Source organism: Lynx canadensis, chromosome B4, assembly GCF_007474595.2.
Source record: "Lynx canadensis isolate LIC74 chromosome B4, mLynCan4.pri.v2, whole genome shotgun sequence".
In the NCBI taxonomy this organism is placed as follows: domain Eukaryota; kingdom Metazoa; phylum Chordata; class Mammalia; order Carnivora; family Felidae; genus Lynx; species Lynx canadensis.
The window spans coordinates 31844956-31862453 of record NC_044309.1 but is presented as its reverse complement, the minus strand read 5'-3'; the positions used below and the strand labels follow the sequence as shown (position 1 = coordinate 31862453).

The window sequence follows — 17498 nt, the reverse complement described above, 5'->3', positions numbered from 1 at the left end:
TGAAAGTACAGTTTCATAATATCCATATTCCTCCATCACATCTGAGTTAGAGACCATCCATAAAACAACTATGGATGATACCATGTGAGCCCCATCCATTCAGCTCCTTCAGGATTTCTGAGCAAAACACTGACAATGGAAAATATGAATCCAGCATGACTTAGTTAATTTGGAACAAGCACTGGGAAAGATGTGTATATCTGAATAATCCTATTTCTGATAATCTGTACAAAACTCCACCTAGTGGTCTGTGATAATTAATTTGCTTGGGAACTGAAGCCACTTTAAGGAGTTCTATAATGTATAAAAATGTGACATTTTAAGGGCTGTTAGTAAACTGAACATAGCTGCTACTGGTTCACATTCAGTTACAAAGGACAGTTAGGAAGTCACCACTTGTTTCTGAATCATAGCGGCTCAGAGGCCACAATTTCTAGATTAACTAGCTTGCTAATAATGCCTACTAAACAAACTACCACCATGTGGTCCTGGTCATAGGTAAGCACATGATCTCCTCTGAAATGTTTTGTGTTCTTACAATGAGAACATTATTAGGAATAAGGCAACAAGACTTAACTGAGAGAACTCTTAGACTATTCTGTTCATTTTGAAAATCAGATTAATTGGCACCATTTTCCATCATAAAAACTTAACCAAGAAATACACAAGTCAAATTAAAGAATTTTGGAAAACCGCATTTTTAGGACATACTCCTGTTTAAAAAATAAAAATACAGAGACATGGTACAAGAATGAGTGAGAAAAGGAGACAGCATAAACTGAAAGTACATATACTATAACATTAATAGGCATCTCTAGATGATGGGGCTATGAGTAATTTTATTTCTTTGTTGCTTTGTATTTGCACTTGACTAAAATTTATCAGAATTAGTATGTATTTCAGTATAACAGAGAACCAACAAAGTTACAAACTAGATAAAAGGAAACTACATAGGGGCGCCTGGGTGGCTCAGTTGGTAAAGCACCCAACTTCAGCTCAGGTCATGATCTCGCGGTTTGTGAGTTCGAGCCCCGCGTCGGGCTCTGTGCTGACAGCTCAGAGCCTGGAGCCTGCTTCAGATTCTGTGTCCCTCTCTTGCTCTGCCCCTCCCCAGCCCATGCTCTGTCTCTCTTTCTCTCTCTCTCAAGAATAAATTTTTTAAAAAGAAGGAAACTACATATAAAAGGCTTAGAAAAGATTTTTAATTAATTTTTTTTGAGTAAACTCTACCCACAACATGGGGCTTGAACCCATAACTCCAAGATTAAGACTCTATGACTAAATCAGCCAGGTGCCCCTAAAAGGTTTAGAAATGCTTAACTCACACATTTATTTTGCCCATAAAGAAACTAAAAAATTGTACTCATTACCTACTTCACAAAGTAAGTACCAAGTTAAAAAAAAAATCTTTATTTGTAATAAAGTACTTCCATCATGATTAAAAACATTAATGTATCTTTCACACATTACCCTTATGACACATAAGGATGTACCATGGTTTCATGGCTAGGCACTCTCATTAGAAGACAATCTAATTACCATCACATGCAGAGCACAAACCCAAATATGCCACATAACAGTTAACTTGGGAGAAATGGCTTAGAAAAAGCAATTTCTTTAAAAGCCCCACAGCAATAAATTATGTGCCCAGTAAGTGGTTCCTGATTCCCAGTGAAACATCCTACCTGTTTTTCATTAGCCTCAGCTCTCGTTTGCGTGTTGCTTCTTCTGCTAGTTGCTGGGGACTGTGCAAACTTCCTGGTGAGGCAGCCATCACTACTCCCTGTGGCAAAGCAGTAGTAGGAGCTCGGATCTGGTAAGTTGGCATGTCACCAGTGGCTGCTGCAATGAAACAAAATATTACAAATTTATATAAACAATTTACAACTTGATATTTTATATAAAATTGACCTGGAAATAACATATTTCTTTTTACATGTCATAAGAGGTGAACTTGCTAATGTTTAAGATGATTATTCTGAGCATTAAAGAAGTCTGAGGTATCAGACACCTGGAACAATTTGGAACAATAATCTTCAGCATGCTCTATACATTTAAGGTAGAAAAACATCCCAGTGCATTTTAGAAAGGTGTTTATCAAAGGCTAAAGTAGAGAGTGCTTCAACTGATAGTTCATTTAGCCTAAACTCCGTGGTATGCTGACAAATGTTTAATAACCAGCTCTCTGGGGGAAAACAGTCCTGACCTGTTTATCAATGCGTATGACGGAAATACTTTCACCATGGCCAATTTCAGGCTAGCAGGGTGGCCTCCCGGAATGTAGAGATGGGAAGACATACACAGTAAGTAGCACATACAGATAAAACACATGTAAATAACCTCAAGAGCAGAGATAAAATTATGAGAAGTGATGAGTTTTGAGTATTCATTGTTTTTTAATGTAACTTATTTATTAAATATGTATGTATTTCTTTATATATAATCTTTAATAATGGCTCTTTTTACAACCAGCTTACAAAAACCCTGAAAATTTAATAATCACTCTACATACCAGTGGGAGCTGGTTCTAGCATACCACTGCAAAAATTTTAGCTAAGCAGAATATCTCCATTCTCTGAATATTCCAGATAAGAGGTCTTCCTGTACCCTATATCAGGCCTGAAACAGTTACTGAATGTCTTTAAATACAAGTCCTACTACCAGATGAGTGAGGTACCGGAAGGAAAATACTAGCTTACTATATTTTCAGTTTAAAAACCAAAACAAAATAAAAAACAAAACAGCAAAGCTCTACTTAAATCTAGTTTCTCTGGGGAATGATAATTTTTGTCTTTTGAGGGTTTCTTGAGAAAATAATATATTTCTACGTATTCATTTAAAAGGTTTTCTAATTATAGTACAATCATAGTCAAATGACAGACTTAATATTTACTTAGTATTCAGATTGAATACTAAAAGTCCTCCAAGTTTCCTAATTATACTCAAAATTTGCTTTTCTACTACAATAAACATAGCTTCCTAGAAAAGACAGATGGATTTAAGTGATGAAATATGTTTCTACCACCACTGTTTCAACTTTGAGAAGGTATTGTCCAGAGTTAATTTGACACTCCGACATATTACAAAATTCATGCTGTCTCAAAGCTAAAGGCAAGAAAAAGAGTTTTTAAAGTTATTAAATCCTACAAAAATTGGCCTGAACCAATGCCAATCAAAATATAAAACACATCACTTCCATGCTTCATTAAAATGTATTCTAACTATTAAGAACTGAACTTTTACACCAAAGGGACACAGACTTTTTCCACTTAAATGGAATATTATCACTGAAAATAGCCAACCAATTTAAAGGGTCAAAAACTAATCTGTGTGCTCCTTTTGGGGAAATGCCAGTTCCCCCCCCCCCCCCCAGAGCTTAAGAATTAGGTGAAAAATAAAGAAAAAAATTTAAAAAATGGCTTTGGGGGAAGATCACTTAACGGTCTTCATAAAATTAACAAAAATACAATTTATAAGGTTGCACTGCCCCTTCCTTCTATAATTTGAAAAACAATGGTGATTAATAGTAACTGTGATAAATATAATGATCACCAGCAAAGTCTCTATTAATAAACTTGGGGAAAATCCTAAATTGGTTTTTGTGACTATTTAAAATACTATATACACAGATATCTCATTCTATGCCATATTATCTTACAGCTTGGAAATATTTAAGAAGATAATTTTATAAACAGTTATAAACTGCTGACTAAAGATTTTTTATATTTTAATCTCATTGTCAGAGGAGATAGAATGGAGCATAGAATTGCATTGTTCTGTCCTCTTTTCTCTTTACCCACATCCAGGGAAGAAGGTTATGGGATAATAAAGGTTGAAACAATAGAACAGCTGGAGGCTACACAGACTTTCTAAAACTGGAACAATAGCCAGTGACGGATGAGAAGTTTACATGTCATCATGTTGACATTTGCAGGCAGCGTGGATGCAGACCTTGGTCTGGGTTGTTCTTTTGCACACACACTGGTCACAGAGAAGTGCAACAAAATTAATGGGAAGGTACAGAGGGGTTCATTATACTCTCTCTCTCCTTTTGTATACATCTGCTATTTTCTGTACTATAAAGTTAGAGCAGAATGCTTATATGATCCATAAAAGTTTGTTTAAGGATATATATATATATATATATATTTTTTTTTTAAAGGAAAAAAGGGGGGCAGGTATAGTTCACACATGAAAAATAAAGTTCATTCATTGGTCTTAACACCAGAAATGGTTCTAAACTTTTGCCTGTTTCCAAAAGCTGAAACCACCCTCAAAGGACCAAATTTGGTGCCATGGAGGATAAAAGCAGTTCAAAACAAGTATGCTTAAAAGATTTTGAGGGGCGCCTGGGTGGCTCAGTCGGTTGAGCGTCCGGCTTTGGCTCAGGTCATGATCTCACAGTTTGTGAGTTGGAGCCCCGCGTCGGGCTCTGTGCTGACAGGTCAGAGCCTGGAGCCTGTTTCGGATTCCCTCTCTCTCTGCTCCTCCCCTGCTCACATTCTGTCTCTCTCTCTCTCTCTCTCTCTCTCTCAAAAATAAATAAACATTAAAAAAATTTTTAATAAAAGATTTTGAGCCAACAGCTAGGGAAATAAAATACCACTTCAAAATGATAACTTGGAAGGGGATGATATATTTAGATGTATTAGTTCTGCGATGTCAGCTAATATATTGGGTTTTATTACAATGTTTGAGACATACTCTATATTTATCTCCTTCAATAAAAATCAGATTGTAGCTCAGTAGTTTATGACAGAAATATGAATTAGTATTAATTAGTAGGAATTAAGAAATGTCTGTAATATCCCAAAGAATCTATATGATGGTACACTTTTAGTGGTCACAGAGTAAATGTCAATGGATGAATTCCATATATCCAACTATGATCTTAGTAAATACATTAAAAAGATATGGGCAAAGAGAATCTCTTATTTTGAGAAAATCCAAATGTCAAAAAATGTTGTTGTTGAAACAAGTGACAAAAAAAAAGTTTTTCTCTTAGTTAACTTCAGTTTCCAGAAGTATGAATTCAGTGGTAATTTAAAGTAGATTGGATACCTAGAATCACAGTTCAAAGAACCATCTTACATTCTTTGATGACACAGTCTTATCTCTGTACTCCTATAGAGGCCAATTTCTGTTCCATCTAACTACTAAAAGTGTCCGCATTATTTTTTGTTCTAGTACTTCACTGTATACATTATTTCTGAAAGTAAATGAGTCATCAGTGGGGGCTTTGCAGTTATGACTGAAGATAATAAGAAAAAGATATTTACATACTAATTTATTCTCAGGCAATAAAAATTTTAAATACAAGTCAAGGATATCTTTTTTTTCCTTTGGTACTCTCTATAATCTAGCATGCTACTTGGCATATAATGGATGCTTGATGGGTTTACACATACACTACAAAGTAAATTTTGAACTTCCCAGGGTTTTGAACAAGCCCACTGTCATTTGAATGTTTAAAATAAGCAGTCTTATTATTTTAAGACTATTATTAGCTGTTATTATAGCTAAGTCTTTAAGTCTTTAACACTGAGACATGGGAAGCCCTTACAAGATGCTCTGTATTTATTCAAAGTGGCATTATTTCCTACTCTTCCCTTAGATACTAGTCATCTGGCACCTGAGAAGCAGATGAGTTCTAACTATAGTATATGTCCAACTATCCTGACATGAATTTTTTAGTGTGTTTTAGGTTTAGTATCAGTATTTCATGGGAAAAGAAAATTCCTAGAACTCTCAATTTTGGTCATTAACTTCATACCTCTCTTTGCAAGCTATAAACACGGTATAGGAGAAAAAGCACGGGATTTGGAGTCTGGATACTAGTCCAGCTCTGCCACTTACCAGCCATGTGACTTGGGGCAAGTTCAGTTTCCTCATCTGTAAAATGGGGATACATTATCTCATTTAATACTCACAATAACCCCTGTAATGTATGTCAAAGTGTCTAGCACAGTGCCTGGCACATGGTAGGCATTCAGCAAATGTTAGTTCCCTTCCTCTTCCCTTCCTTAAGTTCTGAAAGACAATGTTCCAAATTATGCTTATGCTGTATATTAGTTAAAAGGCATATAACATCCATAAATATATTTTCCCCTGGAGTTTCCCTTCTAACAAACCTGGGTAATAGAATGATTGAAATGTATGGCTCTTATTCCTTATTTTGTCCAGAAATATGCCTATTAAAAATTGTTATGCTGTATTATATTCCTTTAGAAAATAAGTTATTAAAAGATAATAAAAAAGGTCCTTTTCAATGTTTGTAATCATTTAGAATGGAACCTCAAAGGTGGAGAAACACAAATAACCAAATGGTGCAAGCTCATCAGACTGGTAGTAAGACAATGAAAAGCCTCACAAGTCAAAGAGGTGTTGGTTTCTTCCTAACAAAGACAGAAATAAGAAATTCAGCCAAATGCCTATCCTGATAGCTTTCAAAATGGAACAACTTTTCCGCATCCCAAATGGTGGTGATCTTGCTTGTGTATATATCTTATTGAGATCTCTGCAGTACTGAGCACATTAACTGAATAACAACATTCTTATAAGTGGAGCTTCCTACCTTCATGTGTCACTTTGCTAGGTGTCCCTAATCCCAAATATACCTAAGGAACAAGCAATAGAGGTAAGTTTGAAGTCATACTTATAAAGCGGGGGACTTTTTCTGTAGCTCCAAGAAGCTACCGATGTCTTCACTTTTCTCATTTGGTTCGCTCCTCTCCTACCACCACACCAGTGTTCCCAATGTGCAAATCAGTTGTGTCCTTGCCTGGTGTCTCACACTGTCAGAGACTGTCCCTTCTTCACTGCTCTACTTTTCCCAGGAAAATTAAACCCTATATAAACATGACTGTTTAAACACTGAACATTTTCAAATTTGTTACAGTAACTATGACACATAGACCACAAAGAATTAAGCCATTAAATATTTTTACTTTAAGGTACATAGAGGTAACTTCCTGAATTGTTTAAGTGAAAATCTTGAGTCAAAAAAAGTTTCCGTAGATGAGAAATTATAAATATTGAAATTAAAGGTTCTATATCATAGCAAATACACACTCTGTTGTCCTATGAGAGTAATAATAAATACTCTAGAAAAAATCCACTTTGACTACTTAAAATGATGCTAACCTAATTTTGTATGTTTTATAACTAGCATGTAGTATTCTGTGGTAGGTAACTCATCTAACGTTAACATTAACATTAACATCTAACATTAGGATTAATTTCTCAGGTGACCTTTGTGGAGCAATGTTCTGTGTGAATGTTCTGTGGAAACAGAACGAGACAAGGTCTGTTCTGGAAGTCTGAAGATCCAAACTGGTTCACCACTTGTTAGCTTTGTAAACTTGGAAGAGTTATTTACCACACTAATCCATGTTGTTATACAAAAAATGAATATAATAGTATCTGCTCGGAGTGCATCAGTAAGAATACATGGAAAATGCTTCTCCTTTTGAGTATTTAAATATAGTTTCTTCAGTGAGGCCTACCTTAACCTATATTACCTGCTTCCTATAGGTCTCTCATGATCTGATAGTTTCTTTGATAGCACTGACCACATTTGTATTTGTATGTATACTGCAACATTGTTATTTTTTTATTTTAATGCTTACATAAATGCAAAGTATAATTATTTTATTAGGTGATATAGTCATATAGGCAAATAAAACCAGGCAGAGTTTTACAATCATCCCAAATTATATTTCACTGAAATTTTTTCAAAAATAGTGGGAAAATAGCACAACAGAAATGTCAGTAAACCCTCCATACACATTTGGAGTTTAATTAAAACTTAAGGTAGATAAATGACTTGGGTTTTTGTCCCACTTAGAACATAATTATAACTTGCTTTGCTACCAACTTTAAGCTGTTACACCTAATCCAAACCATTCTTTATGTGAAAATTCCCAAACAAAAACCTTTTCGAGTACCCTCCTTTCACAAGGTGAAATGTATTCTTATTCTCATGCGTCAAATATTAACTAAGATATTATTTTCCAAATATGAATAAGTTGGAACGTTTGTTTCTAACAGTTCAGAAATCCAGGCTGAATACAACATATTAGAATTTTTTAGACTCAGAGACTAAAACATATGGAATTAGGCTCTTAACATAATCAGCTTATCAATAAAGCCAAAAACTATTTCTAACAAAAAATTAGACTATACCCAAAAGAATCAATAATACAATTCTATAAACCTTAGATATTCGCTTTCTGCCTTTGATTCTATGATCCTATAAGTAAATACTCCTAGGGGCTCCTGGGTGACTCAGTCGGTTAAGTGTCCAACTTCAGCTCAGGTCAGGATCCATGAGTTGGGAGTTCATGGGTTCGAGCCTGCTTCAGATTCTGTGTCTCCCTCTCTCTCTGCTCCTCCTCTGCTTGTGCTCTCTCTTTCTCTCTCAATTTTAAACATTAAAAACTCATAAAAACTCTTCCCAGACCAGTCATTGTTAGGAACCTGATTTTGGTCTACATCAGTTTTTCAAACTACAAGTTGTAGCCCATTAGTAAGCTATAAAATCAATTTCATGGGCCAAGAATAGCAATTAAAAAAAAAATAGAAAAGTACAAGTACATCATCTTTACTATATGTAAAGACAAGCATTATTTTTAAAATTTGTTTTATGTACACACACACACACACACACAGGTCTACTGCATCATGATATAAAATGTGGGCCATGGTAAAAAAAAGTGCATAAGCCAAATATCTAGATCAGTCCATTTGGTTCACCAATCCACACAAGTAGCCCAAAATGATATAATCCAAAGGTGGGTCCTAAAGCTGCTCTACTATTCTTTCAAAAAAGTCTCTTAAACCCTATGCTCTTTGGGCTCTTCAAAAAAAAAAAAAAAAAAAAAAAGTTTCTCATTTTTAAACAGCATTTCAAAATAGAATTGGTTCTGTGAAAACTAATCAGATTTTAAAAATAATGATTTCCAAAACTAAATGAGGTCTTGTGCAAAAAGTTTGACATTTTTTAGTTTTAGCATTTGGAAATTTTTAATTTGGAAAAACTAACTCATGTTTAACCATTATGAAAAAAAACTGTGAAAAAAAGTCCATTTAAGGATGGTGTAGGAGTATGCTCATTTTGTCACATAAATGTATAAAAATGTTCACTTATTTACAAACAATGGTTAAAAATATATGCAAATTTTTACCTTTAACTTTCATCTTTAAATATATTCTGTGTATTTTCAAATCTTTTATATTTTACTTTTCTCTCATGGTTAGACATGAGAATTGGAATTAAAAGTAAGAAAGATATAAACCAATTAAAATTTTTAGCAAATAAACATATGCGCAAAATGCCTTTTGCTTCTAGCATATGACATGTAGTATTTGAGATTAAGTCCATCTATATCTTACAATAAATTTGTTATTTGAGAACTTCTGTAATCTATAGCTTCTCTAAAATTTCATAAAAACTCCTGAGAAAAATAATAGTGCCTAAAGATAATTTTCAAAACGCTTTAATACCGGTTTTAGCTGCTCAAAAGAATGGAATGTTCTCATCTAGGAAGAGAACCGAGACCCACTAACTCTGAAAAACTAAACCGTGGTGAAGCTGTTCATAATCATCCATTCTACAGGAATTCAAGTGCAAATTCAGAACAGAGTTAGAAATGAGACATCCCTGAATAAACAACGATGCAACCACATACAGGATATTAGTAACTAAGTCAGAATCATTACCTGTACTTAAGAAAAGCAAACCACGGAAGGATTTCGGGTCACAACTTTAAAGCACTGTGACGGGGTGGGAAACAATTTAAGCCCAGCACTTCCCTGACTGAGCACTAGAGGGCACCCTGACTAGCAAGTGCCGGGAGCGACCAAAGGGTACGGAAACCCTCGAGCTCCTGAGCCCACCTCTCCCCGGGCACGTGCCGGGCGGCCTGAGCAGGAGGCTCAGCCTTCCCACGTCCGTCCACAGCGGGACAGACGGCTGCGGAGTTCTGCTCAACCAAGCATTACAGGTTTCACAAAGCGTTCCCCCTCGTCAAGCAGATACTTACCTCAAGATCAAGAGAAATGTTAAAGTAAGGCTTACGAGAAAAGCTATTCAGTTTAAGAGCGATCTTGGAGATAGTGGCAGCGGCGAGCTAGTTAACAGCTCTAAATCTGTCAGCAGCACTTGACAAAGCAGAAAGGAACTGACTAAATCACAGCATGACTCGGGGCTGACGTCAATGTGCAGCTCGCTTGGAGTTTAACTTTTCCACTTCCCTGCGGAACACGATTCCAGGAAATGTAGTGACGTCAGCCCTTTGAACTCGATTAGCTGAGGTACAGACCATTTTAAATACAGGAGGAAAGAAACAAGTAGGCACACAAACACCCCTAACACGATGGGTTTTCCTATTCTGTTTTGGAGTAACGTTTGTACACAACAATGAAATCGGAAGCTTAATTTTTTACAAGTTGAACACTACGTATGTTTAACTTGTAGCTGCATTGGATTTGCAACAGGTTGCAGATGAAGTAACAGCTTATTTTAGTAAAGCAGTATGTGGAAGACGAGAGACAGGATTACTGCCTTGGTCAAACAAACGATATGCTGAGCAAAGAAGCACTTACACTAAGATGCTTTAACAGAGTATGTTGAATACATACAGATACATATTAAAGGAAACTTCTTACCCCTCAGCTAATAGAAAATTAGCACTTTTTGAAACACTGAGGGTCCTCATTTTTCTAAACTTCAAAAAAAAATCAGAATTAATTTAAATCTCTCTTTAAAATCCTTACCTGTTTCATCTCCAGTTACAGCCATGATGGGCTTCTGCATACAGAACTGTCTTGCCTCCCCTATCACAGGTCCACATACAGTGTTCCAAACTAGCAAGCATGTGCAGGATAAGTAGGAGTAACTGACATCACAATGACATCATTAGCCTATCACTGCCATCAATTTGCTTTGTCACAGAGGAGCTCAATGAAACCAAACCCCTATAAAAAACCTTCCTGTAATAAACCATATTAATGTTTTTGTTTCTTATTTTTACACAGAAATCTGTGGTGGCTCTGGCAAAAAAACCAAAACAAAACAAAAAAAAACCCAACTCATTAGCATTAAGGTCCAAGATTGTTTCTTATGGAGCAACTAACTTCTTTATTATTGTTCTATCCAAGGTTTCTAGAAAAACAACGAGGGTATAAACTACATTTTTCGTAACTTAGGAGAAAAAAACATGGAGATTAAAAACAACAAAAACCTGATAATCAGCCCAGAAAAACATTGTGAAATACAGAAATGTATTTCTTAGACACTTCTAAATTCATAAAGAAAGAAATACCATCCACCTTCGTTCACTTAACAGTTTTATTCGCTGTACTATTGCTAAAGCACCATAAAATCCAGCTGTTCCTAAGGTGACACAGAATTTGCTAATTTCATTTAAAAGGAGTAAATACATTTAAAAAATTCACTGTGCCAAATGTAAGAACTATTATGTAGCATTCTTCCATAAATATTAGTTTGAACCACAGGAATTTGCTATTTGATCTTTTTGACCCACAAAAACAGCAACTTCATGAGACTCAATTATTTTATTAAGTTAAAATCCCATGAAAAGAATTCGGGGATTAAAAAAAAATTCATAAATAAATCACAATTACTACTCATAATTTTTCTTAAAAAAATTTTTTTAATGTTTATTTATTCTTGAGAGAGAGACAGAGAGAGATAGAGTGTGAGTGGGGGAGGGTCAGAAACAGAGGGAGACACAGAATCCAAAGCAGGCTCCAGGCTCCAAGCTGTCAGCACAGAGCCTGATGCAGGGCTCGAACTCACAAACTGCGAGATCATGACCTGAGCCAAAGTCGAACGCTTAACCAACTGAGCCACCCAGGTGCCCCTCATAATTTTTCTTTTAATGCCAAATGTTATTTGGATCACTTAATGACTGTTCAGTGCATGAAGAGCTAGATCATTACAGGAGATTTAACAGTGGCAAGGTTAGACAAAAAATTAGGTCTTGGTCCATATAACAGACCACAGTCTGGGAAAAGAAATGATTTGCATGTCTACTACACAAAAATAAGTGACACGGCACTCAGGCCTTTATCTTCACCAGTGGGTTGAATAAAACCCATTCACTTACATGATTAGAATTCAACCTAACCTTATGCCAACGAAAGGGCATTCCACCACATTTTTCCCTTATTCAACTAAGCACTTTTTAATAAAGGCAGGACTTTATACTCAGATGGAGGTGGAATTTCTGGGAGTATTCAAGATTCTACTAATTCTCCAAAGCACATGAACTGAAGACATGTAGTTAAGTAAGAAAGTCTGGAGATCAACCCGGACATTGATCCCAATCAGAGGCTCCATGACAGACTCTTTTCCATTCCAGCCCTACCTAAGGGTTTGGGTTCAAGGGTACTGGTCAATTTTATTACCAATTTCAGAAATTTCAAATTGATTTTAATCTAATTTCTTTAAATTGGCACTTAGGTGTTCAATAAATATTAGTATAAAAAAAGGTGAAGGAAAGAAAGGAAAGAAGGAAGTTCGCTGTTTGGTTGATAACTGCTGTTAGTGAAGTTTTAATACATTCCATGGACCAGATAAACTCAGTTAACCAGCACATAGAACTAATAACATTTTCACAGAAGAAGAGAATTTCACTTTCATTTAATAAATAGTTATTAAACATTTATCATATGCCAGGGACTGTGCTAGGTACTAAGGATCCCTATCGAAACAGAAGTTACTGTCTAAGCATGTCTCATGTAGTCTAAGAAGGTACAGTAGGAACTGACCGCACGTTACCTGAACCAGATCTGCAGGATCGGGCAAGGCTTCCTGGAGGACATACTGTCTAAGATGAAGCCCAAATACTGCAAATGATGGGCAGAAGTGTTCCTGTCAGGGCAATGGCTAAGTGTGAAGCCCTGGAAAGGTGAGAGAGCATGGCACAGCACGGAAAATTAAAGAAAACCAGCACACAGCTGCATTACAAAAGAGGGAGAAGTCTAGTAAAGGAAGCAAGGCCTAGATCAAGCAGCAATTTGGGTGTTAAAGATTTTGGACTTTGTCTAACAAGAAACAGGCAATCACTGAAGAATTCTGAACAGGAGACTGACATGATTAGATTTGAATTTTAGAAATACCACTCTGAACTGCAGAAGTGAGAGTAAAATGGAAAAAAGAAAAGGTTGAAGGCAGAGACTTTTGTTTTTAAGGATTATTAGTAGCTCCCAGAATTACTGAGAGGGATGAAGAAAGGGAGCCTGAACTTTCAGGAACGATTCTCAAAAAAACTGGGCCAACAAGGGATCTGCCACCTCTAGCATGATTAGGAAAATCAGGAAGCTACTCCACAACTACCAGCTTCAGGGCAGCCACCTGGCACAGGGATTGACAGGTCAGAGGGGATCGTAGCCGGAAGGAGAATGAGGACAGAGTGGAGAGGGGTGGAGAGATGTATGGTTTGGCTGGGAGGAAGAAGGGATGACACATGGGTTTCTAGCCTGAAGCAACAGGCTGGGCAGTAGTTCATTGCTGAAATAGGGTAAACCAAAGGAGAACTGGGGTGGGGAAAATGGATGTGGTTTTGGTCTTAAAAAGTCAAGATATGTGTGTGGAACCTCTAAGTAGCCAGCTGGAGTCAGGGGCATGGTCACATTGAACTGAAGCCATGGTCAGGCAGAGTGCTCAAGTCAGATGAAAGAGGGCCCAGGATTCAATCTTGTCTAACACCACTAACACTGAAGAGATGAGCAGCAGAAGACTGGACCAACCAAGGAGACTGAAAGAGATGTAGAAGAAAGAGAAGAAAAAATGGTAAGAATGCAGTATCAGGAAAGTGAAGGAAGCAGAAGTCAACCGTGTTAAATACTGCTGAGGGATCAATCTAGAAAAGGTCTGAGAACTCACAAATTGCTGTGACCTTCCAAAGGAATGACAGGATGTAAGGTGATAGAGAGGAACATGAGAATGCCCACTGACCCTGTATTGAACATAGAAGTGGAACTCCTACCCACCAGTATTTCAAAGAGAAGGGAGAAAAAGGAAAGGAAAGGGCAAAAAAGGAAAAGGCAAAAAAGAAAACAAAAGGAATAAAGCCTGAAAGGGAAGAAACAAACATCTTACTAGTATTTGATATAAACATTCACATACTATCAGAGATAGATTCACAAAGAATATGCACGTTACTAGAAGTAATTTTCAGTTTGGCAAGATTAATAAATAAAAAAAACTTTTTAAAAAGTTCGTGATATTTACCTACACCAGCAACTACTGAAGAATGTATCATTCATACTAGCAACAAAAACCATAAAGCATTTAGGAACTAACTTAACAAAGAATATGGAAGACTTCCATTCAGAAAATTTTCAACTGTTAAAATAAGATCTACATAAATGAGACATTCTGTGCTTTGGAATAGGTCAGTTTAACATTATGAAGACCTCAGTTCTCCCTCACCCTTGTATGCTGTTGGTAGGAATGTAAATCAGTGCAGCACTATAGAAAACAGTATGGAAGTTCCTCAGTAAGTTAAAAATAGAACTACCCTATGATTCAGCAATTGTACTACTGGGTATTTACCCAAAGAAAACAAAAACACTAACTGGAAAAGATATATTCACTCCCATGTTCATTGCAGCATTATTTACAATAGCCAAGATATGGAAGCAACCTAAGTGTTCATTGATAGGTGAGTGGATAAAGAAAATGTAGTGTGTACACACACACACACACACACACACACACGCACACACTGGATTATTATTATACATAAGAGAAGGAAATCTTGCTATCTGTGACAACATGGGTGGAACTTGAAGGCAATAAGCTAGGTGAAGTTGGACAAAGGAAAGACACTGTATGATGGTACTTGCAAGTGGAATCTTCAACAACAACAACAAAAAACCCAGAACTCAGATACACAGAACAGACTGGTGACTGCCAGAGATGGGGAGGGAGGTGCTGGCAGAAAGGGTGTAAAATGGGTGAAGGGGATCAAAAGGTACAAAACATACTATGTTGCCTATTTGAAAATTGCTAAGAGACTAAATCTTAACAGTTCTCATCACAAGAAAAAAGCAATTTGTAACTGTGGTGATGGATGTTAACTAGACTTACTTGTAATCACTTACTGTATTTTAAACAAATGTCAAACCAGTACAGTTGAAACTAATGATATATGTCAATTATATTTGAATTAAAAAAAAAGACTTCAGTTTCCCCTAAATTAATCTATAAGTTAAATGCAACCTCATTGCTGGTTTTATTATTGTATGATTTAGAAACTCAAATTTGTTCTAAATGCATATGGAAGAATAATGGGTCATACAAGCTAAATCAGCACTAATAGAATTTTTTTTTTAAGATAAAAAAGGGAAACTTGTTCTGTTTGAGAACAAATCAGTATGGTACTGGCATACAGAAAAGGAGACCAATAGTACAAAATAGACAGTTCCGAAACAGATCTGAGAATACATGAGAACTTACTATATAATTAACATTGCCCCACAAGTTAATGGGGAAAGGATAAACCATTAGTAGGAGAAAACTGGCTCCATATGTGGAGAAAAATGACAGTGAATTCCCACCTAATACCATATACAGAAGTGGACCTGGGGTGGACTAAGGACATAAATGTGAAAGGTAAAGCTATAAAGCTAATATAACTAATATAGAAAAATGTCTTTGGCTTACAGAAGATTCCTTCAATAAAACCCCAAAAGCACAAAACTCATTACTGTATGATCTATGCAAAACAGAAAACATTTTTAAAGCTCTCCTTATGTTAAAATATCAGGTTTACAGTAGATTTTCCACATAAAAAAAGATAAATTAGAAGAAATGATGACTTTTTATGATTATTTAGACATAGAAGGTTCATGGGAATCAGGGGAAATAAAACAGATGATTTTGATTTTACAAAGTAAAGAAAACAAAATACTAGGGAAGTACTATGAATTTTTTTACTCCATAAATGAACTCCTTCAGTTCTTCATATACTTTTATTATAGTCCACATTAACCTCCAAAACACCTAAGGGTAAAGCTAATTATCAAGAGACTAGTCAGTCAGAATCTGCTTTTTTTCCATACTTGCAAGACTTTCAAACCAAAAGAATGAATATTATCCCCCTTAAAAATTGTGCTACATCAAACATCTAAGCAAATGCCAAGAGGAATAGAGTTATTAAATTAAAATATAGGGTTTTTGCAAGTTGTATTAAACACATTATAGTTATTATGAGCATAAATGAATGGTATTAAAACAATGTATAACTTGAATTTAACCGAAATCTTAGGTTACCCTGAAAGCTTAGGGCTACATCCCAACTATTTTATTTCACTACTTCCATATGAAATAGAGTGGATACCTGGAATGGTCTAGAGAAACAAATATCAGCATTTGTTTTGAAATGAGATGTCTAGAACTTAGACTTGAGTGTAACATCTGGGGAAAACCCCCAATTCAGTGCACCATGCACTGGATACTTAAATCTTCATAGACCAGGTAATAAAAATATGTATTAGGTATAATATTTATAACCTCCAGAGAAAGGATATTTAATTAATTAAAAAATTCTCTCATGTGTCCAAGTCCTTTTTCCCCATCATGCTACCCTGATTGGAACCTTTCTTTAAAGCCAATAAAGCCCGTGAAAAAGTAAAAATCATATAATTTAGCTTGTTTAACGTACTAAAATATTCCCTCTTCAAGCCTTTTAAAGTGCCTCCCCCACCCCAAATCTGCCTCCTGTATATTTCATAAAACTATAAAATCACCACTAAATGGTGTGATACAGTGTATTCTAAATGTATTAGATTAATAAAATGTACCTTGCACAACAACCTGGCTGCCTGGGACAAAGAACTGCTGTGTGCCATCAGCTGACTGTGCTGCATACTGTACAATTGTAGCACCTGGAGGAGGAGCTCCTGAATTTGTCATTGTTAATGCCTGTAGTCCCTGAACACCATCAGATCCTGGGTTAGAAATCTGGATTGTTCCACCTTGGGCTATAGCAACTTAACAGAAAGAGAAAAGAAATATTAGAGAATTTCAAGATTCATTTTAAACAATCCCGTATTGGAAGAATATACTGCGGGCATATTAATTACCAACGCTCCTCATTCTCAAGTTACCCTTATTTCTCTATGCTGAATTGATAGGGAGGTCCTTCTTCATGGGAAAACACTCTGAAAAATCTCATCAACCCTTGAAGATATGTTATATTCAGAATTATTTGAAATACATAGAACCCACGGAGTTTCCCTCCTCCATGATATCCAACCAACTAAATTATTTAAGAGGAAGAGTGGAGATGCAGACAGGGAGAAAGTTCAGCTTCTTGATTTTCTCCACTCTTCCAGATGTTTTTAGTTATAGATAAATAGCATTCTTCTAATATTTAAAACACGGTCAGTGCAATTCTATCGAGCATCACAACTACAATGAATTTATACCTTCATTCAGCTAACTACTTTCTAACCTATCAAAA

At 35.9% G+C, this 17498-nt stretch overlaps 1 protein-coding gene across 23 annotated transcripts in view; it reads right to left on the bottom strand.

The window, feature by feature from the left end:
* CREM (cAMP responsive element modulator) overlaps positions 1-17498 on the bottom strand; it is a 72133-nt gene that overhangs the window by 4615 nt on the left and 50020 nt on the right. For 5 of the 23 annotated variants that reach the window (XM_030321240.1, XM_030321243.3, XM_030321237.3 and 2 more), the window contains 3 exons: positions 16837-17025; positions 5857-5892; positions 1686-1842 (listed from right to left, as the gene is read on the bottom strand). In XM_030321240.1, coding sequence (XP_030177100.1) covers positions 1686-1842; positions 5857-5892; positions 16837-17025 — 382 coding nt within the window. Of the gene's footprint in view, positions 1-1685; positions 1843-5856; positions 5893-9720; positions 9850-10043; positions 10217-10776; positions 10861-16836; positions 17026-17498 lie in introns of those variants that run through there. The other 18 variants (XM_030321245.1, XM_030321242.1, XM_030321244.3 and 15 more) reach the window with 8 other exon arrangements.